Raw genomic sequence first — 25,369 nt, 5'->3', positions numbered from 1 at the left:
ATGACTCTCTTTATTTTGCAGATTTCAAGTTCTACTTATAAAGACAGAAGTGAGGAATACAAAAGACAGTTTACACATCTTCCTGATTCAGAGAAGCTGATAGCAGGTAAGAAAAGACATTTGAAGGAGGTAACCTTTTTTTTGCCTCATTATCAAAATAGGACTGATGAGTGACAGTACTTATAGAAAATTTAAGCCTCTTGCCAGACAGGAAATAATTTTCAGGACAAATAACTTTCTATCATTCACAATCAGACAATGTAAAACTACATTGTTATTTGGGAAGGAGTGACTCTGACTTATAACATTGTTAAGTACTAACTAAGAAAATAAGAATAGAAGAGATGATCTTGCTCTGTTTTTTTTTTTCCTTTTTTGTTGTTGCTCTTTTTATAATTTTGGAGGGAAAGTTTAAACTTGATATTCAATATGCCTTAACTTGTCTCAGAAAAATATACACTTTAACAGATGTACAAGCAGATGGAAGATCGCTGTCTCTGTAACTCTGCCTTTCAAATAAATAAATACATCTTTAAAAAATAAAAATAAAGTAGCAAAAAAATATAATCATGTCCCTACATAAAAGTACCATATTTATTTATTTACTTATTTTAAAGGCAGACATACAGAGAGATTTTCCATTTGCTGGTTCACTCTCCAAATGAGCACACTGGCCAGGCTTAGGCCAGTCCAAAGCTAGGAGGCAGAATCTTCTGGGTCTCCCATGTGGGTGCAGTGGTCCAAGTACTTGGCTATCTTCTGCTGCTTTCCCAGTCCCATCAGTAGGATGCTGAACAGGAAGTGGAGCAGCCAAGATTTGAACCGGCACCTGTATGGGATGTTAGCATTGCAGGTTTATGTAATTCACTGGTCCCTATTTATTTATTTTTAAAGATTTACTTTATTTATTTATTTGAAAGATGGAGTTACAGAGAGGGAGAGAAATGGTATTTAATCAGTTTTGGTGTGCATTGCTATTATTGTGAGGGGACATGGATATTTATAAGCCATTTGTGTTTCTTTTCTCTGTGAACTTTTTTTTTTTTTGCATTTTATTTCAAAGGCAGAGGCAGAGATCCACCATCCATTCAGTCACTTCCCCAGTACTTGCAATAGCCAGGGCCATGCTTGATTGAAGTCACGAGTCCAGATCTTCTTCTGTGTCTCACATATGTGCCACTCAAGTGCTTGAGCTGTCACCTGCTGCGAGGATGCTCATTAACAGAGAAGCTGGATGAGAGAAAGGAGGGGCGGAGGCGCAAATCAGACATTCTAATATGGGTGCAAGCATCTTAACTGTAGTACCTATGGGCACTCCATGCAAAACCATCTTCTAGCGGGTGATTTGTCTTTCTTATAAACTGTAATAGCTTGTTACATGTTTTTTAAAATAGCAGATCTTTTATGTTGCAATTCTTTCTTGCCAGTCTCAATATCAAGTAAGTAGTGTTCATAAAATTTTTTCTAAAATGCATCGTACTCATTGTCTTCTTGATGGAAATTAATCAGATTAAATAGTGGCATACACTCAGTGTTAAACATTTCCAGGTGGGGATGGCACTATGGCATGGCAAGTAAGGCTGCTATATGGGGGCCGACAGAGGAGTGTAGCAGGGTAATCCTCCACCTGTATTGCTAGCATCCCACATGGGCACTAGCTCAAGTCCCAGCTGCTCCACTTCCAATCCAAAGGCCTGGGAAAACAGCAGAGGATGGAGCAAGTCCTTGAGTACCTGTATCCACATGGGAGACCCAGAAGAGGATCCTGGCTCCCAGCTTCATATCAGCCTTACTCTGGCTATTGGCACCATTTGGGGAGTAAGCTAGTGGATGGAAGCTCTGCCCCTCTCTCTGTAAAATAAATAAATCTTAAAATCAAAAACTGCTACATACAACATTGGCATCTCATGGAGTTCTAGTCCTGGCTAATGGTTTGCTAGTGGCCTGGGAAAGCAGTGAAGGACAGCCCAAGGGCTGGTACCTCTGCACGCACATGGGAGACCTAGAAGATGTTACTGTCTCCTGTCTTTGGTCTGGTCCAGCCCTGGCCATTGAGGTCGTTTGGGGAGTGAAGTGAACCAACAGATGGAAAATCTCTCTTCTGTGTCTGTGTCTAACTCTACCTTTAAAATGAATACATTTTTTTTTTAAGATAGGGCAGATATTTTACACAGCTTTAATTCACTTCTTGGGACCTTGTATCTCATATTGGAATGCTTGATTCAAGTCTTAGTTCATCTGCCATATGGGATCCCAGCATGTGCAAGGCAAGGACTTCAGCTACTAGGCTACCACACCGGTCCCACAAAATGAGATTTAAAGCAGAGAAAAATGAGTAAGAATCAATGAAATCAAAATTGATTCTCTGTAAAGATCAATGATAAATGGGATAAAGGGTGATTCTAACTAATGAAGAGAAAATGATAGTCAATATCCAGAATGAAAGAGGGCTCATCACTACTGATTTCATGGACAGGAAAAGGTTAATAAGAAAATACTACAAACAATCCTGGCCTGTAAAGTCAATAACCTAGATAAAAAGGACCAATTCTTTGCAAGATATCAAGTCACACAAGAAGAAACAGGCTGAAACAACCCTCCAGAGACACTGCTCCCTGCATGCCAAGTTGCGGTGCAGTATTTGAAGTCCAGGCCGGTGTCCATCAGAGTGGTTGAGCTGCTGGTTGTGATAGCATCATCCCGAGTTGGAGCGCCTGAGCTTGAGTCCTGCCAATGCTTCTGATCCCAGCTTTCAGGTCACGCACACTATGGGAGACATCAGTAATGCTTCAAGCAGTTGGCTGTCAGTTCTCTGCCGCGGCCCCAGTCATTGCAGGCTTTGTGGGAATTAGCCAGTGGATCAGAGCACACACTCCCTCTGTCTCCTGTTCACTCTTTCTTCCCTCCCTTGCAAATAATACATAAATTAAGTTTAGATATTATCACAATGAGTGAAGCTGTCTCCAAGGCCTAGCTGCACTACTTCGGCTCCATCTCCCTGTTGATTTACCTGGGAAAGCAGCGGAAGATGGCCAAAAAAGTTGGGCCACTGCTGACCATGTGGGAAACCTGGGTGGAGTTCTAGGCTCCTGGCTTTGTTGTGGCTTTTTTGGGATAAACCTTGAGATGGAAGATCTTTCTCTCCCCTTCCCCCCACTCTTCACATGAATAAATAATTATTTTTAAATAGTTCTTTTGGGGTGGTATGATATAGTGAGTACAGGTACCACCTGAATATCGATATCCCATCTGGGCACCTATTTGTGTCCTGGTTGCTCTGTTTCTGGTATAGTTCTCTGCTCATGGCCTGGGAAAAGCAACAGAAGGTGGCTTAATTATTTGTGCCCCTGGCACTCACATGGTATTCCTGGATGGAGTTCCTGGATCCTGGCTTCTGCGTGGCCCAGCACTGGTTCTTGTGGCCATCTGGAAAGTGAACCAGCAGATCAAAGATCTTTCTGCTTCTTCCCGTAAGTCTGACTGTAAAATAAATAAAATATCTTAAAAGTTACCTTTTAGCAAAAATTAAGATATTTTCATTTAAAATTCAATTTACTACACCAAGTGTGCCTAACATCCTAGCTTAGTCATGTATTAGACTATGGATGATTAGTTGTTTGCTTTTGTGATCACATGCCTGGACTGGGAGCTGTGGCTCACTGTCACTATCTAACAGATAAGATACTCTCTCATTGCATATCCTGCATAGCCTGAGTAAGGATCAAGAGTCAAAGTATATCAAGTGACTAAAGAAATTCAGTTTGTGAGGGGCCAGCACTGTGGTGCAGCAAGTTAAGCCATGGCCTGTAACACTGAAGTCCAGGATAAGCACAAGGAGTCTGCTCCACTTCTGATCTGGCTCCCTGCTAATGCTCCTGGGAAAACAGTAGGAGTTGGCGTGAATACTTAGGTCCCTGCCACCTACATGGAATTCCTGGCTCCTTTGGCCTGGTTCTCCAGCTATAGTGGCCATTTGGGAAGTTAATCAACAGATAGACAATCTTCCTCTCTTTGTTACTCTGCCTTTCAAATAGAATCTGGTCTGGGAACACCTCAGACAAAGTTTTTTTGGGGATCCCCCCAATCAAGCTTTCGGACTCAGAACACTAACCATCAAACTACAGAGGACAGAACAAGTCAATCAGTCACCTCAGCTACATGTTGGCAGTGAAAATACTGGGCAGAGATGCTATGATGGACTATGTCGATCAGTGGAATCTCCAACAAATGCATCGTGCTTGGAGTGGTGAGAGTGGCAGCAATTTAGAACTGTTGAACTATCAAAACCGCTTGGGCAAGACCCTCGGAGCATGCCCCACCTGGGGTGGGAGGGAGACTGGGTGGGGCTTCTCCCTTAAAATCTCCTTTTACATCAGATACATTAAGGAAACAATACGTAACTAATTGTCTTACCCATCTTCCTGTAGTACTTGAATCTTTCTACCCTAATTATGTCAAGATTGTCAAAAAAAAAAAAAAAAAGAAAAATGTTAGAAAAAAAACAAGTAAATTATTTTTTAAAAACAATCAAATATGCATCTGAAGCTTTTTCAAAAAATAAAATCTGGGTATAGATGGATTCAATAGTGAATTCTACTAAGGAAAGAAATAGTCTTTTTTATAAAATAAGGATGATTGTACCCCATCTTATTTTATGAGACCAGTATAACCATAATATCCAAATTAGATAAAAAGCAGTACAAAGTGGAAAAAAATCTACAGGCCAATATCTTCTGTGACCATAGATATGAAGAATCTAAAAGAAATATTAACAAATCAGATTCAGTGATATACAAAAAGGATAATGGATTATGTCCTGATTCATTCTTGAAATTCAAGATGGATTCAACCCTCAGAAATCAGTGTAATGTACTAAATTAACAATTTAGCTTTGGAAAAAACTGTGTAATCATCTCAAGTAGATACTAAGAAAGCATTAGCCAGAATTTGACATCAAGTTATGAAAAAACAGCCAGCAAGAGAAGAGTAGAAGAAAAATTCTTCAGCCCCTTAAAGTTACCAAGGAAAAACCTACAGCCAATACATTTCATGATGAAAGAATGAATGCTTTATCTCTAAAATTAGGAGCAAGACAAAGAAGACTTCCATTGTCGCATCTCCTCAGCCTTATACTGCTAGAAGTTTTTTGTGAGGTGTTACTTGTTTGTTTGCTTTTTTATCTCAAATAAATAAAAGTAAATTAACAGTGAGGGAGAGACAGAAAAGAGACAGATCTTCCATTCCCGGTTCACTCTCTAATGGGGCTGGGCCAGGCTAAAGCCAGGGGCCTGGAACTCCATCCAATTCCTTCATGGGTTGTAGAGGCCCAAGCACTTGGTCTCCTCTGTTGCATTCCCAGGTGAATAAGTAAGAAGCTGGAATGGAAACAAAGGTGCTGGGACTAGAACCAGCACTCCACAAAACCCAGTGCTATATTACCAGAAGGTTTGAGTGGAATGAATGAAGCAAAATTAGAAAAGGAAGCAAAAGGCATATAAATTGGAGAAAAATTTGTCAGAAAACATGATTATTCAGATGAAAAATCTCAGGTTCTTTACAACAAACAAACAAACAAACAACATACCAAAAACCGCCAGAATTAATGATTGGATTAAGCAAGGTCAGAGTGTTGAAGGTTCATGTAAAGAAGCAAAGATGTTGTTCCCCTATACCAGCAGTGAACAGTTTGAATTTGAAAAAAAAAAAAAGAGCTTACATCAAGATCTCCAAAAAGTGAAGTACACAGATATCATTCTAATTATGTGCAAGTTTTGTGTACTGAAAACTGTAAAACATGGTGGAAAAGTAGTCCTGGGCCCAAGGCTGAATCCTTACCTTGCAACCACTGGGATCCTATATGGCCACCAGTTCATGTCCCGGTTCCTCTACTTTCCTTCCAGCTCCCTGCTTGTGGCCTGGGAAAACAGTAGAGGGATGGCCCAAAGCCTTGGGACCCTGGCTCCTGGCTTCGGATTGGTTGAGCTCCAGCTGTTGTGGCTGCTTGAAGAGTGGGCCAGCAGATGGAAGATCTTTATCTCTTCTTCTCTCTGTATGTCTGCCTTTTCAGTAAAAATGGATAAATCTTTAAAAAAAAAAAAAAAGAAGCAGTAGTAGTCTGTAACAGTTAGACATCATATTGCAAAAGAAATGGATCTTTATGTTGCATAGCTCTTAGTTTATATAAATTAACTCAGAATGCATAAGCCTACGTTTACTTGTCTTGTTGTAAGTATTTACAACTTCTGTGATTTTCTTGTCATTTTAGTTTTTATTTAATTTGAAAGAGAGAATAACGGATGGGGGAGATCTGGTTAGGGTGAAGCCAGGATCCAGGAACTCCATCCTGGTCTTCCCCTTGGGTGGTGGAAACCTAAAGCCTTGATTCATCAGGTGTTCCCTCCTAAGGTGCACCTAGTAGGAAGCTGATTTGGAAGTTTGGAACTTACCAGGCTCTGCAGTGTGGGATGTGTACCCTGTGCTGTGACTTAACCACTGTGCCAAAAGCCTTCCCCCTAAACTTCAATTTAAAATGTGAAGTTATAAGAATCCTGGAAGCATAACATGTATTTTTATATGGAAAAAAATTTCTGTGGCCTTGGGTTTGTTGATGAATTTTTAGGTGCAATAGTAATAGCTGCATTCCTAAAAGAAAAAAATAGTCAAATTGGGCTTTTTAAATTTAAGGTTTTTTTCTTTGCCAAAGATACTGTTAGCAGAATGAAAATAAAGCCATATCCTGGGAGAAAATGTGTTATAATTACATATCTGATTTAAGAAAAACTTATATCCAGAATGTAACTATCCTTAAAAGTCAGCATAATGATAGAACAACCAATTTTAAAGCAAGCAAACACTTTAAGGAAGAGGGTATATTCATGGTAAAATAGGCGTACGCATAGACGCTCAGCATCAACTGTAATAGGGAATGCAAATTAAAAGCCCAATTAAATAAACTACACACCCTCTAGAATTGCTAAAATTAAACAAAGAAACAAAATCCTGACAACACCAAATGGTGGTGACAATGCAAAACAACAGGAACATTCCTCCATTAGTGATGGAACTACCAAATAATACAGGCACTTTGGATGCAGACTGGCAGTACTCGCACGTCATTCAACAGGTAAACAAACTGGTACATCTATATAATGAAATACGATTCAGCATTAGTATTTTAAGGTATGTAGGTATAAAAGGTATAGTCTATTACTAAATACAGTTACACAGACAACTGAAATGTGTGTTTCTAAGTGAAAAAAAAATCAGAACCTCCAAATCTCTATATTATATGACTTCATTTATCTGATAGCCTAATAGAGGCATAACTTAAGGATGGAAAGCAGATCTGTGGGTTTTGTGGTGTGAAGGAAAGAATGTCTGAATAGGGGGATTTTTAAGGGTAACAGAATGGTTCCATATAATACTTTGATACATTCCATAAGTATGAACGTATCAGAGCTTTACACAAGGACATTTGTTACTTAAACATTCAAAAATTATGACAAGTAAAACCAGCTGCATTAAAATAAATAACATAGGCATTATAATGTGGCTAGTGAAGTGTGACCATCTGATATTGTGACCATCTGGTATTAGAGTGCTGGTTTGAGACTGGACAGTTCCACTTCTTTTTTTTTAGCACTTATTAATTTTTATTGGATAGTCAGATTTACAGAGAGAAGGAGAGACAGAGAAAAAGATTTTCCATCTGTTGGTTAAATTCCCAAGTGGCTACAGAGGTAAAGGCTAGAATCACTTATGCAATAAAATAATGAGAATATTGGATTATAACCTGAAGAACAGAATAAATTTCATTGACTCCATATACATATAAATAACTGATTAAATAAATAGAAATAAGTACAAATCTTTCAGAAGAGTGCTAAGTATCTGCAAGTTAAGTTATATATACATACAATTTTAATTTCTAAAAAAATACATAGAACTTCTGATCCATGTTAGGAGGATTAGTAGACATGTGTTTATTTCCTTTTCCCTCTTCAAAAGTTGTTTTGAGATATCAGAGAAAATATATAAGAAATTAAATTCATTCATGAGTAATGAGTATAATAGTAGGCATACCTCCAATTCACATAACAAAGAACTGGAAACAGGAAAGTAGATAGATAGATAGATAGATAGAGACAGATAGATAGATGTATATCAATAAGGAAATACATAAATATATGTATATCAGATAAATATATATCTCTTCCTTGTAATCAGAGTGACCATCAGCATTGTCTAATTAACTTAAAGGAATACCTCATTGATGCTGTTTAAAATTTGACCTGTGGGACCTGTGTTGTGACATACATTTAAAACTGCTGCCTGCAATGCCAGCATCTTAATGGGTGCTGGTTCAAGTCCCTGCTGCTCCACTTTTGACCTGACTCCCTTCTAACATGCCTGGGAAAGTAGCAGCAGAATATGGCCCGAGACTTTGGGCCCCTTACCCATGTCGGGTACAGATGAGGCTCCTGGCTCCTGGCTTTGGCCTGGCCCAGCTCTGGCCCTTGCAGCCATCAGGTGGGTGGTAGTGGTAAATCAGTGGTTGCAAGATCTCTCTGTTTCTCCCCCTTTCTCTTGTAGCGTTACTTTGAAATAAATAAATCTTATAAAGTAAAATAAGGCCTGTACTGCCTGACACTGGACTGCCTGCTTGTCAGTGATGAGTTGATATAAGGGAACAGACCAGTATTTTCTAGGAAAAGTTGTTTTTGTTTTCTCTTGAGGATGTAGTTATTATTTATTATTTATTATTGTTTGAAAGGGAGAGTTGCAGAAAGAGAAGAGGAAACAGGGAGATCTTCCCTCTGCTGATTCATCCCCCAAATGGCCTCAATAGCCACAGCAAGGCTGGCCTGAAGCCAAGAGCCAATATCTTCTTCTGGGTCTCCCAAGTGGGTTCAGGAGCCCAAGCACTTACAGCATCCTCCACTGCTTTCCCAGGCCAATAGCAGGGAGCTGAATCAGAAGTGGAGCTCCTGCGACTCAAATTGGTACCCATATGGGATGCTGGCACTGCAGAAGGCTTAACTTGCTGCACCATGGTGCCATCCCATAGCTGTAATTTAGATACTTGTTCTTAAAGTTTGTGGGGGACAGGGCAATGGCTCAATTAACTAATCCTCCACCTGTAAGCACCAACATCCCATATGGGTACTGGTTCTTGTCTTGGATGCTCCCCTTCTCATCTAGCTCCCTGATTGTGGCCTGGGAAAGCAGTAGAAATGGCTCAAATCCTGGGACACTGCACCTGTGTGGGATACCCAGAAGCTCCTAGCTCCAAGTGCCTGGCTCCAGAACAGCCCAGCTCCAGCTGTTTGGGCCATTTGGGGAGTAAATCAGCAGATGGAAGATCTTTCTCTGTCTCTCCTTATCTCTGTAAATCTGCCTTTCCAATAAAAATGAATAAATCTTTTTAAAAAAAGTTTTGTATGTGCAACATGAGGATTTTAAGTCACAAGACTTGACTGCTGTACCTGATCTAGCTCCATGCTAATGTGCCTGGGAAATCTGCAGATGACCTCAGTGGTTGGACCCCTGCATCCATGTGGAAGATCTGGAAGATCTGGACTCCTGGCTTGGCCTGGCATAGCCCCAGTCATTTTGGTTATTTAGGAAATGAACCAGTAGATGGGTGGAATGTTCTCTCTCTCTCTTTCTCTGTGTTCCTCCCTTTGTGTAACTCTGCCTTTCAAATAAACTTTAAGAAATTTTAAAATAATAAGAGTATAGGCCTGGCATTTTGGTGTAACAGAATAAACATCTACCTGCACCACCTCCATTCCATATGGATGCCAATTTGAGAGCAGCTGTTCTACTTCTAATCCAGCCTCCTGCCAACAAACCTGGGAAAGCAGAAGATGGTCCCAATGTCTGCACCCTTGTACTCATGGGGGAGACCTAGAAGAAGCTTCAGGCTCCTAGCTTTGGCCCAGTCCAGTCCTGGCTTGTGGCCTGGGAAAGCAGTTGAGGATGGCCCAAAGCCTTGGGACCCTGAACCTGCGTGGGAGACCTGGAAGAAGCTCTTGGCTCCTGGCTTCAGATTGGCTCAGCTGCAGCTGTTGTGGCTGCTTGGAGAGTGAACCATTGGATGGAAGATCTTTCTCTCTTTCTGTCCCTCTCCTTCTGTTTATCTGATTTTCCAATAAAAATAAAAATAAATCTTTAAAACGAACAAACAAAGAAATGAAGGTAAATAAGATGTTTCCCAGAAAAGCAAAACTGAGTAAATCAATCACCACCAGATCAGATTTCAAGAAATTCTGAAGGGTTCCTGCGTCAGAAGTCAGCATCATGTAACACAGGGTGCCACCACGGTCACTAACAGAGCAGTTGCAATCACTAAGCAGTCCACAAAATGATGTGCTAATTCTTATCTACCAATACTAACCTTGAATGACAATAGATTAAATTCCCCAGCTAAAAAAAAATGGGATGAATGAATGGATTTAATAATCCAAGACCTCACTATATGCTGCCTGCAAGAAACTTACTTCATAACTAAAAACACACAGAAGGTGAAGAGCTGGAAGATAACACTAGGCAAATGGAAACCAAAAATGAACTATAGGGGCTATACTCATCTCAAAAAAACATTAAGTAAGAAACTTAAAAATAGACAAAAAAAAAGGGTCCGGAGCCATGGCCTGGTGGCTAAAGTCCTTGCCTTGAACACCCCGGGATCCCATATGGGCACCAGTTCTAATCCAAGCTGCTCCACTTGCCTTCCGGCTCCGTACTTGTGGCCTGGGAAAGCAGTCGAGGATGGCCCAAAGCCTTGGGACCCTGCACCCGCATGGGATACTGGGAGAAGGCTCGTGGCTTCAGATTGGCCTCAGATTGGGGCTTCTTGGGGAGTGAATCATTGGACAGAAGATCTTCCTCTCTGTCTCTCCTCCTCTCTATATATTTACCTTTCCAATAACAATAAATAAATCTTTAAAAAAAAAACAAAAACAAAATAAAAGTAGACAAAAAAGGACAGTACCTATTGATGAAAGAATCCAAGAAGAAGATATAACAGCCATCCCATCCAGCTCCCTGATAACATACATGGCAAACAGTGGAAGATAAATTGAGTATTTGAGTCTCTGCTACCCACGGAGTTTCAATTGCCTGGTGTCATCCTGGCCTTGCCCTGGCTGTTGTGACCATTTGTGAGTGAACCAGGGGTGGGAGAACTCATTTTGCCATTCCCTTTCTCTGTAATTCTATCAAATAAGTGAATCTTCAAAAACAATTGGATAAAACTCTGTGGTGATTGCCATAGGATTCAGAAACTGGATCTGCTTACCAGACATGCAACAAGTCAAACCAATACTGATAGTGGGAAAAAGCAGGTGTTTACAGCAAACTACAGAGCAAGGAGCCTAGTAGCCATCACTTAATTTCTGGATTCTCCAAGGGAGTAAAGTCTAAGAATCCCCAGTATTCAAGACTCCTTTGGTCGGTGAGGGGAGGCCAGCATGTTCTGAAGATGTTATGATAGCAAAGTGAACTTCTGTCACCTTAGACCTGTGGTGCAGATTGGTTACTGCTTTATATGATGATAAGAAAATGCCAAGGTCCATTGTCCAGAGTCCTGCCTGTGGGTTCTTGCAAAAGTTATCAAATTGAGGCCAGCTGGAGAAGTTAACTGTGTTTATAATAGCACCATTTCCTTAACTTAAGGATTTAATCTTTACAAAGGAATTACAAACTGAAGACAGGATACTGGGACCTAATAAAATCTACATCAAAAGTTAGTAGGGATGATGCTTTGGTACAGTGGGACAAAAGCTTTAGGACTGATTTCAGATTTAATTTACACAAATAATCATTCTTATAATTTACCTTTTCTTTTTATCTTGGATAGCTTCTATAAGAGTAAATACAAATTGAAAAAGGAAATTTTCCCTTCTTCAAAAGGAGGAAGAGATGTCTGTTTCTCTTCTTAATATATTTTCTTTAGAAAATTTGCAGTTTTTTTGCACTGGTTGTCTCAGATGTTTGTGAATATTTTTACAAGCTAAATAGTCACTTGCCAATCTTACAACCCAGGAATGTTTCCTCAAAGACCTGGGAGACATTACTTTGAAATGTAAATATCAAGACATATAACATCCCATTCTTCTAGTTTAATTTTTTTTTTCATTTATTTGAAGGTAGAGTGACAGTGCCGGTTTGCTCCCAACTAGCCATAATGGCCAAGGCTGGGTCAGGCAGAAGAAAGGAGCCAAGAACTCCATCCAGGTCTCCCACATGGATGTCAGGGACCCAGGTATTTTGGCTATTACCTGATGCACCCAGGCACATTAGCGGGGAACTGGATCCCAGGTGCGGCAGTTAGGGCCTAGGTTGGCAATGAGACATGAAACGCTGGCATCACAAACAGTGGCTTCACTTGCTGTACCACAACACTGGGTGTCCCTTCATCCCCACTTTTGAAGTAATTTCTCCAGTTCCTATGAGAAAGTGTTGCAGAATAGTCTAACAGAGAATCGTGACCCTGGAGCTTTGGCAGGAAGAAATATTTGTTTATGCTGGGATAGGGCTCTGTGGATTCATGTCCAAAAGTCTAGCCCCCAAACAAAGTCAGAATAGCCTTATATCCAATCTTAGCTCCTTTGTCTCCATACATTCTGATTAGGCATTTTAAGGCTGTGGGATCACCCTGATGTAGCCATAAAGTTGAACATGTCTATATAGTTACTGCTTAGGCCACTTTTTGTCCTTAACTTTTCTTTGTGATACATGAAGGGCCTTAACTTTGCCTTTTGAAAGTCCCTACCTCAAAGATAGAAAATAAATTTAGGTGTCCAAATTTAAAAATTACCTGTTCTCAAGTTTAAAAAAAAAAATAAAACAAAATTACCTGTTGTCATAAAGGTGTTTTAACTGTACCGAATGCAATTTCCTTTTTGTTTTTACATTCCAATCTTGAGACTAGCCATATACACTAACTGAAAAGAAAGTATATTTTCTTTTCTTTTTTTAAATTTATTTACTTATTTTTATTGCAAAGTCAGGCATTCAGTGAGAAGGAGAGACAGAGAGGAAGATCTTTCATCTGATGATTTAGTCCCCAAGCAGCCACACTGGCTGGAGCTGAGTTAGTCCAAAGCCAGGAGCCAGGAGCCTCTTCCGGGTCCCAAGGCTTTGGGCCGTCCTCAACTGCCTTCCCAGGCCACAAGCAGGAAGCTGGATGGGAAGCAGGGCTGCTGGGATTAGAACTGGCGCCAATGCCGGGCACAGAAAGTATATTTTCCCTTCCTTTTCAGATTCTTTTTTGAAATTGTTTTTCTTTTGTATTTGAAAGATACAGTAACACACACACACACACACACACACACACACACACATTTTCTATTCAATGATTCACTCCTCCAGATGGCTGCCATGGCCAAGGCCGGGCCAGTCTGAGGCCAGGAACCTGGAACTCGCTCTGGATTTCTCATATAGGTGTCAGAGCACTTGTATGGGATTCCAGAATTGTAGGCAGAGGATTACCTGCTGCCCAACAACACTGGTCCCAGAGTTTTATTTTTGAAACACTGTCAGCATTATGGGCAGAACCAGGCTGGACTGCAATACCCATTGGTTCCAGTGGAAGTCGGGGCTGAAAACAGAACCAACCCAGCCATTGCAACCAACAGCTGATCAGGGCAATAGACTGTGCTGGGCCCTGTGCTAGCTAGAACACACAAGAATCTGGTCTGGGAACAGCTCAGACAAAGTTTCTTTGGAGATCTCTCCAATCGAACTGCCGAACTCAGAACCCTAACCAAGAAAAGACAAAAGACAGAACAAGTCAATCAACCATCTCAGCTATTTGTTGGCAGCAAAATACTGGGCAAATGGAGACTCTATGATGGACTATGTCAATCAGTGGATTCTTCAATGACCTTATCGTGCTTGGAGTGGCAAGATTGGCAGCAATTCATAACTGGTGAACCATCAAAACCATTTGAGCAAGAACCTCGGAGCAAGCCGCACATCCGGGACTTGGGGTGGGTGGGAAACTGGGTGGGGCTTCTTCCTCAATATCCCTCTTTACCTTAGATACATGAAGGAAATAATATGGAATTAATAGTGGTACCCACTTCCCTATAGCCCTTGAACCTTTTTACCCTAATTACCTATGTAAAGATTGTAAAAAAATATAATAATAATAATAATAATAATAATAAAGAAACACTGTCAGCGTTATTGGGTTCCCAAAGATGATTGCTGCTAAAAGAGAATATTTGTATATATGTGTATTTGCAGAAATGATAGTTTGAATAAACCACATCTCTTAATTGCTTAACACTTCACTTATGGATGGATGTACCTAAATTCTCCTATAAAACAAAACAGTGAGTGCATCTTGTTTGTTTTGATATGTATATATGACTTATTTGGTAATCTTATTCTAGATTCACTCCATGAATCCCATAGGATTTCTTTTTCCCATTTTATTTGAAAGGCGGAGAGACACAGAGCAAGAGACAAATGTACAAGGAGATCTTCTATTACCAGATCAAAATTAAGCCTGGATTGCCCTACCAGACAGCCAATGCATTAGAGACAAGAGTTAATTCTGTTGGCGTGGCCATGTAGAAGAGGGTGGTCTCTGTGGAGCCAAACATGACAGTGGGTCCTGAAATTATTGTGCAAACAGGATAAATTACAAGACAGATTAAATCATTGTCACCAGTGGCAACTGACTTGCTGCAGTTCCTTTTCACAAATGAAGTAGTGAATGAAAGTTCAGAGACAAAGTAGAGATAAGACAAAGTTTATTAAAGTACATCCTAAAGAGAAATGGGCTAGTTGAGAGAACACAAGGCACCCTTTCATCCTGGTTTTGGACTAAGCCTAAGGTACAAGGGTGTATTGAATGGTAATGTGAGGATGACGCTCATGATTGGCATTCGTGACTCACCATCTGGTACTTGCATACCTTTGGATTCTTTGTGCATTTGGCTGTAAAGTAAGATTCTGTAATTTGACTGAGCCCTCACTTTATCAGAATATTTTAACCACAAGTTAAATTGCAATGTGAGCAGTCTTAGATGGAACCTGGTGGAGACAGCCATTGGTTTCATCCCTAGAGTAGGATCTTGTGGCCTGTTCTGTCATGTGTGATTGTCTGCCAAGCAACAAGATTAGCAGTTTGTTTTTGTTAGTTAAAATGTTATGGGAAGGGCCCGGCGCGGTGGCGCAAGTGGTTAAGGTCCTCACCTTGCATGCCCGGGATCCCATATGGGCGCCGGTTCTAATCCCGGCAGCCCCGCTTCCCTTCCAGCTCCCTGCCTGTGGCCCGGGAAAGCAGTCGAGGACGGCCCAAAGCTTTGGGACCCTGCACCCACGTGGGAGACCCAGAAGAGGCTCCTGGCTTCAGATTGGCATAGCATCGGCCGTTGTGCTCACTTGGGGAGTGAATCATCGGACGGAAGATCTTCCTCTCTTTCTCTCCTCTCTGTATATTCGCCTTTCCAATAAAAAAAATAATAAAAATAAATCTTTAAAAAAAAGATGTTATGGGAAGGGAAGACACATTTGTCACGATTACATAAGGACCGGGCCAGACCAAATCAGAATTCAGGAACTCAATTCAGGTCCCCCATGAGGATGGAAGAGGCCCAAGTACTTGAGCCTTCATCTGCTTCGGGGTATACATTAACAGAAAATGGAATTGGAATTGGAGCTTCACTTAAACTCAGGCACCTGATATGAAATGTATCTTAGCTGCTGAGCTAAATACTTGCCCTTAGGAAGCCACTTAAAAAAAGTTTTTGTTAAGATACATGATTACTATGATAAAACAAACCTATTTAAGGAAAACTTTACTTATTTTTTTTTTAATTTTCATTTGACTGGAATAGCAATCTCAACACTCTCAGAAGAAAGAAAGAGAGAGATCTTCTATCTGCTGGTTCATTTTCAAAATACCCTCATGAGATAGGGCTGGGTCAGACTGAAACCAGGAGCCCAGAACTCCATCTGGATATCTCATACGGGTGGCAGGGGTCAAAGTGTTGCAGATTTTTCTGTCCACCAGATTCTTTGCCTCTTGGTCATGAAGAATAAGGCACATGAACAACAAAGAGTAAACAAAGCAAAGGAAGTTTATTGGATGAAAGAAAAAGCTCCCAACTCCTTAGGAGGGGTCCCACCAGGGGCTGCTGATGAAGATGTTATGTTTAGAAATTTTAAATATCTTAAATGGGGAATATTGCGTGACTGGTGATTATAGATGTTAATATGGTGAAAATCTTCCATGCTTGTTTCAGGCTGTGCAGCGAGCAGCTGCCAGAAATGCCTGTAGCATCCATGTATATATACATGTATAGCATACATATGGGTATATATGTATAACAGACATGTGTATATACTTACACAGCAGACAAGTATGTATATGCCACATATGTGTGTGTCACATACATACATATGTTAATGAGGCAAAAATTAATGCTGTCACTGTAAGCCACTCAGTTGTCAGAACTAGAATTACTCATTTTGCATAAGGAAAGTTGGTAGAGTGCTCAAGGTGGTGTGGACCTTTGGTGATGCAACATTGTCTGCAGGTCAAGTGCTCCTTGCTCAGGGCCCCCTTGTCCCTCTTTGCCTGCCTGCATCAAGAAACTCCTGTCCCTGTCAAGAGCAATTGAGCCATCATCTGCTGCCTTTCCTGTTGGCATCAGCAGGAAGCTGGATGAAAGAGGAGTGGCTGAGACTCAGTCCCCTGGATGCAGGTGTCCCAAGTGGAGGCTTCACACATTGTGCCACTATTTTTGAAAGCCACTGGAAAAAAAACCTGTAAATATATTTCAAATAGTTTCATTGTAGAGAATCCAGGTGGTTGCTATTGATTTTTGTTTTCAAGGCTTATTTATTTTTATTAGGCAGATTTACAGAGAGCAAGAGACAGAGGGAAACATCTATCTACTGGTTCACTCCCTAATGACTGCAATGGCCAGAGCTGAGCCGATTCTAAGACAGGAGCTTCTCCAGGTCTGCCAAGCAGATATAGGATCCTAAGTCTGTGGGCCACCCTCCACTGCTTTTGCAGGCCATCTGCAGGGTGTTGGATCAGAAGTGGAACAGCCAGAACTTGAACCGGCACCTCTTTGGGATGCTGGCACTTGCAGGTAGAGATTTGGCGAATTGTAGCATCGTGCCAGCCCTGGTTGCTGTAGGTTTGAGTATAGTTTTGTAAAATAACATGGTAGTTCTCAAAATGTAGTCCACATATGAGCAATGCTGAAGTCACCTTAGAGCTTGTTTAGCCTGTAGAGTCTTGATTTCATTCCATATCAACTGAATTGCAAACTCTGAGGGAGGCACCCAACTGTGAGTGTTCTCCTAAGTCTACCAGGTATTTCTGATCTGAAGTTTGAAAAGAATTCAATTGAGAAAGTATTTCAGTGGTTTAGGTAAAAATCCCTGTTTACCTTAGGATGATCTTTAGCCCCACCTCTGTTTTAGAGATGCATACTAGTAAATGAGTAGCTTATTCCATTTAACTATTTACCAGAAAAAAATTTTGGTGTTATCTCAATGTCTCAATGTCGTTGCCTTCTGGTCACTGCCACTGTCAGTTTTCCCTTGGGCTTCCCAACTGACTTACTGGAATCCATTCTCATGGGGTAAATAAACTTACCTGCCCATGTCCCTTCCACAGGCAGCTTGTTGGTGGCGTCTGATAAAATCTGCTGCACTCCATGGCCTGTGAGACCTTGGGTGACCATCTCCTCAGCTCTGAGAGCGCTCTACCTTCTTCTGTTCCTGAAATGTGTTGTTTCTTTCTACTATGAACTGTTTCCCAATGATCCTGCTGATGTTTTATTGATTTTTAGATCTTAATTTAAACATCACTTTTCTAGGGGACTTTTCCCTGATGCACTCACTCTTCACTCACTCTTCACTGCTCTCGTGGTCCATATTACTGGCCTGCCTAGCTTTCTCTCTACTGTAGTCATATCACACTTGTTTTTGTATGTATTTATTTATTGTCTGCCCTTGGTTTACACCTTGTCCCATGAGGGCCAGAGCAATTTCTGGTAACCAGAGTGACAGCAGAAAACCCGACATGTGGTGTCCAAAGTATTTGATTAGGTGGGCGAATGAATGAACTCATGATCAAACAATGTACTTTTTATGAAATGGTATTAGGCTTGCTCAGTTGCTAAGTTTTGGGACTAAGCTGTTCCTGATTTTTATGTACATAGACTATGCTTGTGCTCTTCAGAAGGACATTTTGCTTCAAGGACGACTCTACCTTTCAGAAAACTGGCTATGTTTCTATAGCAACATCTTCAGATGGGAAACTGCAGTAAGACATTTTTTGCATTGATCTTCTGACAAAAATAATTGCATAGATAGAAATGTGCACATTCATCCAAAATAATGTACTTTAGAAATATATATATATACATCTGCACTTGCATACATGTAAATACATTTATGTGTTCTGTATGAAAGTGTGTAATATATTTTTGTAGCTTAAAGTGTTGAGCTCCATTTGTACTTATTTGTTGCAGTTAGAGATTTTCTATTGAAAAAGATGAAAGATGTATTTGTTGGCTGCCAAAGCCATATTTCATGTAACTGCATTTGTGTCATTGTGTGTTATTGTGGAACATGCACATTGACATGTCTTTTTACTCTGTCCTAATATTAAATAGAGGAGTCAGTGCAGGAGAATACAGAAGGAAATATGTCTGACTTCTCACTTGTTTTCTCAGAAAATATAAGCACGTGCCTACTAACTCCTTCAGGGTTTTCTGTTATATATTCCAGATCAGACTGAAGTAATACTTGATTTAGTATGTCGTATATATTCTTCTGAAAATATGTTTTGAATTTTTAATTCTTTCATGTATGTAGATTTCGATTGCTTTAAAGAATATAACCTTTATGACCAAGGAGAAAACGGCTCGACTCATCCCAAATGCTATCCAGATCATTACAGAGGGTGAAAAGGTGAAAAACTTTTGTATACTTGCCATTAGATGATGTGGAGAAAAATCTGCCTCAACTTTGATTATCACTATCATGAATCTGGCAGGTGTTAAAGCTGGAACTAGTCTATAGAGATAGATTATATTTCTCTCTTACATTTCTGTATGCTAAAATAGTGATTTGCATTATTTTTTTAAAGATTTATTCATTATTTTTACTCAAAAGACAGATTTACAGAGAGAAGAGGCAGAAAAATGTTCCTTCCACTGCTTCACTCCCCAAATGGCCACAGTGTCAGGAGCTGAGTAGATCCAAAGCCAGGAGCCAGGAGCTTCTTCTGGATCCCAAGGTTTTGGATCATCCGCTGTCGCTTTCCCAGGCTATAGGCAGGGAGCTGGATGGAAAGTGTAATAGCTGGAACATAACTAGCATCCATAAGAGCTGGCACTTGCAGACCAAAGATTAGCTGCTTGAGCCACTGTGCTGACCCCTATCATTAACCTCAATGCCTGCTGACTTTTTTGTGCTTTACTCTGGGTCAGACCTCTGACCCATGTTTTCATTTCATCATTATAAGACATTGGTAGGATATAAGCACTAGCAACATTCCTTATTATTTCTAAATAACCTAGTAATTCTACAGTTCTTTAGTCAGTAACTGTATAATGACAACTAACCATAAATGATCTGGATAAGCAGAGAGCATAAAGTAAGTGCATAATCATTGTGGTCTTGTTTTAGAATGGCGTTTGTTTTTAGCTGCCATCACTTTTATTATCCTCCTACATTAACTGCCATTTCCTAGTGGGCATATGTGAAGAATCTACTATTCCCACATGAAAAAGTGATTAGGGTGCTATGTATGCCCTTAGGAACAAAGGGCTGAGACAAGAAAGGGAGGAAGAAGACAAGGAAGAGAAGAAAGAAGGAATCATGCAAATTAAGTCCTTTAAAAAAAGAAGAAAAAGAAAGGGGAAGGAGAAAACCTGCCTTAATATTAAATATTTATAATTATATATTCTTTTATAGTTTTATTTATCTTTATTGGAAAGGCAGATTTATATAGAAAGGAGAGACAGAGAGAAAGATCTTCTGTTCAATGATTCACTCCCCAAGAAGCCTCCAATCTGAGGCCAATCCGAAGCCAGGAGCCAGGAGCCTCCTCCCGGTATCCCACATGGGTGCAGATCCCAAGGCTTTGGACCATCCTCTGTTACTTTCCTAGGCCACAAACAGGGAGCTGGACGGGAAGTGGAGCAGCCAGGATATGAACCTACAGCCATATGGGATCTTAGCACATGCAAGGTGAGGATTTAGCCACTAGGCTAATATTGTGCCAGGTCCTATAATAATATATTTTAATCTTGTGAGTTTTTCTAAGTACGCTATAGATTTTATTCCCAAACCATTGCCCCATCCTTTTGGAACACTTCCAATTACAATCCAGAGGTTTTTAACCTCATATCTGCAGATATTTTAGCCTACATTTCTAGCAAAGACAATCTCCCACACAACCACAATGCAGTCTTCAAAATTAACAAATTATCAGTGATACTGTTCTATTCTCAGGCCCCATAAATATCAATAATTATCCTAATAATGTCCTGTATAGCAAGTAGACTCAGCTTAGAATTACACATTACATCTGATTATCATGCTATTTTAAGTTCTGGAAGCATTCTTTAGGTTTTTTTTTTTTCCACTGTTACACTCTTGAGATTTAAAAAATTACAGATCAGTTATTTTGTAGGATAGCCTTTGATCTGTGATAATCTTGTTTATTTATTTGACCAGGTTGCCTATATGTAATCAGTTTTCCACTCTGTTGCCACTACTCTGACCCAGTTGACTTTTCACCTGGCTTGGTTTCTGGCACTTAGACTCCACTCAGCCACTGTGATATAGATGTGCTCATTATGTAAAACCTCTTTGCTGCTCGGACTGACACTCCAGGCCAAGCCGGTACCCTGTGTTCCTGTTCCTTGGGCCAGATCACTCCTCCACTGGCACATCCTGCATTCCGTGTGTGTGCTGTGGCATTCCGGGCCAGTCTGTCACCATCCTAATCCTGCTCAGCCTCTGATGCCTCCAACAGAGGGCTGCACCCACAGGCTGTCATTCTGACCACACTTGTCTGCTCTGGCTCTAACGTGATGCCTTGGTAGGCTGCCCTCATTCCTGGCAACACTCTTCATGCTGTTTGGATTTGGACATCCAAATAACCTGGTTGCATGATCACCCTCATGGGCCTCTGACTTGTGCCAGTCCCCGTACTTCTCTTATCCTGCTCTTGCTTAATTCTGTGCTTCAGGCCACTGCCCTCTCTGGAGGCACTTTTTGCCCATGGGGACTCTGACACTGAGTACCAAGCAAACTTTCTGTGTGGGTAGCCTCAGTTTCTCCTGGATCTGACAAACTGTTTCTGTTTCTGTAGCTCCCCTGGCACCTTTTTTCTCCTTTTGCAGATACCTGGATTTCTGTTGGTCTCAATCCCACTAACAGGTTTAGGAATGTACTATTCATGAAAGGAAGAGAATGTACTGAATTATGCTTAATTTTGTAATGAATGCGTGCACATCTTTTTGTTACTTAACAAACTCATAAAACAGTTTTTTTTTTTTAATCTTTCTTCTATGGCCATTATTCCCAACCCTGCTGTCTTTCTGGAAGCAAGGACTATTATATCTTTTGGATCTTCTCCCTTTGTATTTACGTGGATGTGTACACACACACACACACACACACACACACACACAGTGCGTTGCTTTTATTTGAAATAAATGCTATTATATATTGCTCTGTAGATCTTCATTTAAAAAAAAATTATCTCTTAGCAGGTAGGCATATATAGAGACCTATCTTGGTTTTCATGGTGCCATACATTATTTCATAGAATGGGTACACCATGTTTCCTTGCCCATTAGATCATACTTAATGTCTTATTATTATAAATAACACTGCAGTGAACATCCTGACCAGCCTCCTTAAGCTCATGTGTGAGTATTTCTCACATATATGATGAAATTGGAAGGTCAAGTATTTTCATTTTAATTTTAATAATGACACTTGGCCCCATGCAATGGCTCAATTGGCTAATCCTCCCCCTGCAGTCCCAGGATCTCATATGAGTGCTGGTTCATGTCATGGCTGTTCCACTTCCCAACTTGTTCCCTGCTTATGGCCTGGGAAAGCAGCAGAAGATGAACAAAGGCTTTGGGACCCTGCACCCATGTGGAGACCGGAAAGAAGCTACTGGCTCCTGGCTTTAGATTGGTGCAGCTCTGGCCATTATGGCCACTTTGGGTGTGAACCAGCAGATGAAGATATTTTTCTCTGTTCCTCCTCTGTAAATCTGTCTTTCCAATAAAGATAATTAAATCTTTTGGAAAAATGACAATCACTGTCAATATTTATTCAGCACCATGTAGTAACTGTTATTTTAAACTTTTTACAGTTTTCTCACTTAATACTCATAAAACTCTGTTGCTATCATTGTTCTCATTTTGTAGTAGAGGAAACTTAAGAAACAGAAGGAACTCAAGTGGAGTTGGAACCTGAAGCTAGGTGTTTTAATTGCAGAGACCACAATTTTACTTCCTTCCTATGTTATCCCAAGTGATCTCTTTTCCCAACATGTGGGAGAAAAAAAACTGTACTATAGAGTTTAATTCCTTTTAGATGCTTTATGATGGAAGAAAGTTATTTGTAGCTCTTTAAGTTGCTTCAGGTTCTAAAATATGTTCTGTTCTCCAGTAGCTTAAAGATATCATTATCCAGAACTCTTCCAAAATTAAGATTACTGTTGGACCAAGATTTTTTTTCTTTTTTACATTTTTGAAGTTGGACATTCAGAGAGAAATCAAGGAAGGCAGCGATGTGTGCATACTGTACAGGAAGCAGGGGATTTTACATTTTTGGGAACGAATGGTTATATGTTAGAGTGAATAAAAAATAAGAAGGTGTTTAAGTTTAAAAGCAGGGAATAAGCAAGCAGAGCACAACATGAAAACAAGACTAAGAGAATTTGCTAATTTCTGTATTTCACAGCATTGTTGGATTATTACAATTAGGCAGAACAACTTACTTTAAGAAAAGGGAGTAAAAAGCAATACAATCAAGAGGCCACATGTCACATATGTAATTCTATTTGGAAGAACTTTTGAATATATTCCTTTTTTTTTTTAGATTTATTTTTATTGCAAAGTCAGATACACAGAGAGGAGGCAGACAGGAAGATCTTCCAATTGATGATTCACTTCCCAAGTGAATCTATAGGCCGGTATCATGCTGATCAGAAGCTGGGAGCCAGGAGCTCTTCCTGCTCTCCCACGCGGATGCAGGGTCTCAAGGTTTAGGGCCCTCCTTGACTGCTTTCCCAGTCCACAAGCAGGGAGCTGCATGGGAAGTGAAGCTGCCAGAATTAGAACTGGCATCCATATGGGACCCTGGCTCGTTCAAGGCGAGGACTTTAGCTGCTAGGCACCACTTTGGGCCCTGAATGTATTCTTTCAGTAAAATTGTTTCTTGAAGAAGAACATGTAGCAATAGCTCAGTTTAACGAATTGGAAGTTAATATTTTTAAATCTATGAAAATTGTTAACATCCAGAAATATTAGGGTGACAGTTTACTTAATAAACTCAGGATAGGGCCTGAAGATAACTACTCAGGCATGAAAGCTTGAAAAAATTGGAAGAGAGGACACACTCAGATACTGTGTAGGGCAGCTTCTTGTCACATTTTCTCAAATGGCTTTATAAAAATCAGCTAGATAAACAAAATGATAAAGACCTGAAAGAAACCAGAATTATACATTCAAGCCTGCCACTTCTCTATAACAAAGAACATTTCAGTGTTCATGTGAGCATTGTATATCTAAAATAGAAAATTATAGGTATTTCTAAAATTTTTAAATTATGAAAGATAATATAATCTAAAATTAATATCCTTAAAAATAATCTATCTCTGAAATCCATTCAGTTCTTTTTCTTATTCTTTGTGTGTTGCTGGTTCAAACTGCACCCAATTCATGTCTTTCTGCAAAGTTCAGAATAAAATACATTTTTATTTTTATTTTTTAGATTTATTTTAATACTGAAGCAAAGGTGAACATAAATAGCTCTGTATTCAAAGGGCCTTTTTCCCATTAAATAGCGACAAGATTGTGTGTAGTGTAAGCTACCATTTATTGTAAAATTGTGAGTTATAAAGACACTTTGTTCGTACAATAGTCATCTGTTTTTTCCCAATGCAAAAAAGAAGTTAAATAAAAATAGTAGCTAAAAGCAGCATTGATGCCCTGGTAGTTTTAGTGATGGCAGGCTTATTTTACATGACTCTAAAATTGTCTTACTATTTTTCTTTATAGTTTTTCTTTACATCGTTTGGTGCAAGAGATAGAAGTTACCTCAGTATCTTTAGGTTGTGGCAGAATGTATTATTAGACAAGGTAAGTGGACCAGAGACAGATGCTTATTCTAACAAGCTCTCGCTGTAGACCTACACAATGTCTGTGACTCAAGAACTGACTTTATTTCTCTAAACTGGATTTTGCCTAGATAAATTCTAAGAAAAAATGTTAAGCAAGTCAAGATCTATAGTTATAAAGTATTCATTATAATCTATAGAATAACCACACACAAACCCCCCTAAAACATAATAAGAGAAACAATGAAGGAAATAAAATGGTACACTGGAAAATATTTATTTTACACACAGTAAAGGAGGACTGAAAGGACAAAAAGTTGAAACATGTAGAAAAAGAAGAGCAGAATGACAGACATTACATAGATAGTCAAACATGAGTGGATTAAATACTTCACTCAGAAAGCAAAATAACAGCAAAATGAAAAATACATGATCCAGATACATCTCTCGAGACAAGTTAGATTCAAAGGCTCAGGTAGACTGAAAGGAACAGGAAGGAAAATAATATACATACAAACAGTAACCAAACGAGGACTGAAGTGACCATCTTAATTTCAGATAAAATAGAGTTTAGGACAAAACTCATTGAGACAGAGAAAAACATTTTATTATAATGAAAGGGTCATTTCATCTGAAAATTGTAACAGTCATAAGCCTATATGCATTTAGTAAGAGAGCCTGAAGCAAAGACTAACAATGAAGGAAGAAATGGAAAATCCACCTAAAAAAGTGAGTTCACCAAGAAAAGGAACTAGAAAAAAAAAAGCCCACTATCATTCTTCTATTCTCCTAGTGAGCTTTAAAGAGCAATGTCATTTGCTCAATGTACTAGTATCTATGATGGTAATAATAGTGCTCATTTATGAAGTGTTGGGCATCAGACAAGAATGCTAGGTGCTTGATATCTTCTTGATACTGTCTATATAATATTTCAATCCTCAGTTTATTTCTAATTGTTTTTTAAGTCATAAAACCACATTGATGATCTTTTTTATCTTATGTAACAGT

General features: G+C 39.7%; 1 protein-coding gene across 1 annotated transcript; it reads left to right on the top strand.

Annotated features, from left to right (window-relative positions):
- Positions 1-25,369, top strand: LOC121156924 (protein Aster-C-like). Its single transcript, XM_040980907.1, has 4 exons — positions 1-106; positions 18,204-18,307; positions 18,862-18,957; positions 24,303-25,369. Exons 1-4 carry the CDS (start codon positions 1-3, stop codon positions 24,429-24,431), a joined length of 435 nt encoding a protein of 144 aa, XP_040836841.1. The 3' UTR covers positions 24,432-25,369.

This window comes from Ochotona curzoniae, unplaced genomic scaffold, assembly GCF_017591425.1.
Source record: "Ochotona curzoniae isolate NIBS_2020 unplaced genomic scaffold, NIBS_Ocur_1.0 contig_3498, whole genome shotgun sequence".
In the NCBI taxonomy this organism is placed as follows: Eukaryota; Metazoa; Chordata; class Mammalia; order Lagomorpha; family Ochotonidae; genus Ochotona; species Ochotona curzoniae.
Note: the sequence above shows the minus strand (reverse complement) of the source record. Positions and strands in the feature narration are given on the sequence as shown.

Excerpts from the sequence above, each read along its gene's own strand:
- LOC121156924 (XM_040980907.1), top strand. The coding sequence starts at position 1 with ATGACTCTCTTTATTTTGCAGATTTCAAGTTCTACTTATAAAGACAGA. Across the intron at positions 18,308-18,861 it reads TCTTCAGATGGGAAACTGCA|ATTTCGATTGCTTTAAAGAA; the intron begins GTAAGACATTTT and ends TCATGTATGTAG. Across the intron at positions 18,958-24,302 it reads TCATTACAGAGGGTGAAAAG|TTTTTCTTTACATCGTTTGG; the intron begins GTGAAAAACTTT and ends TTTTCTTTATAG.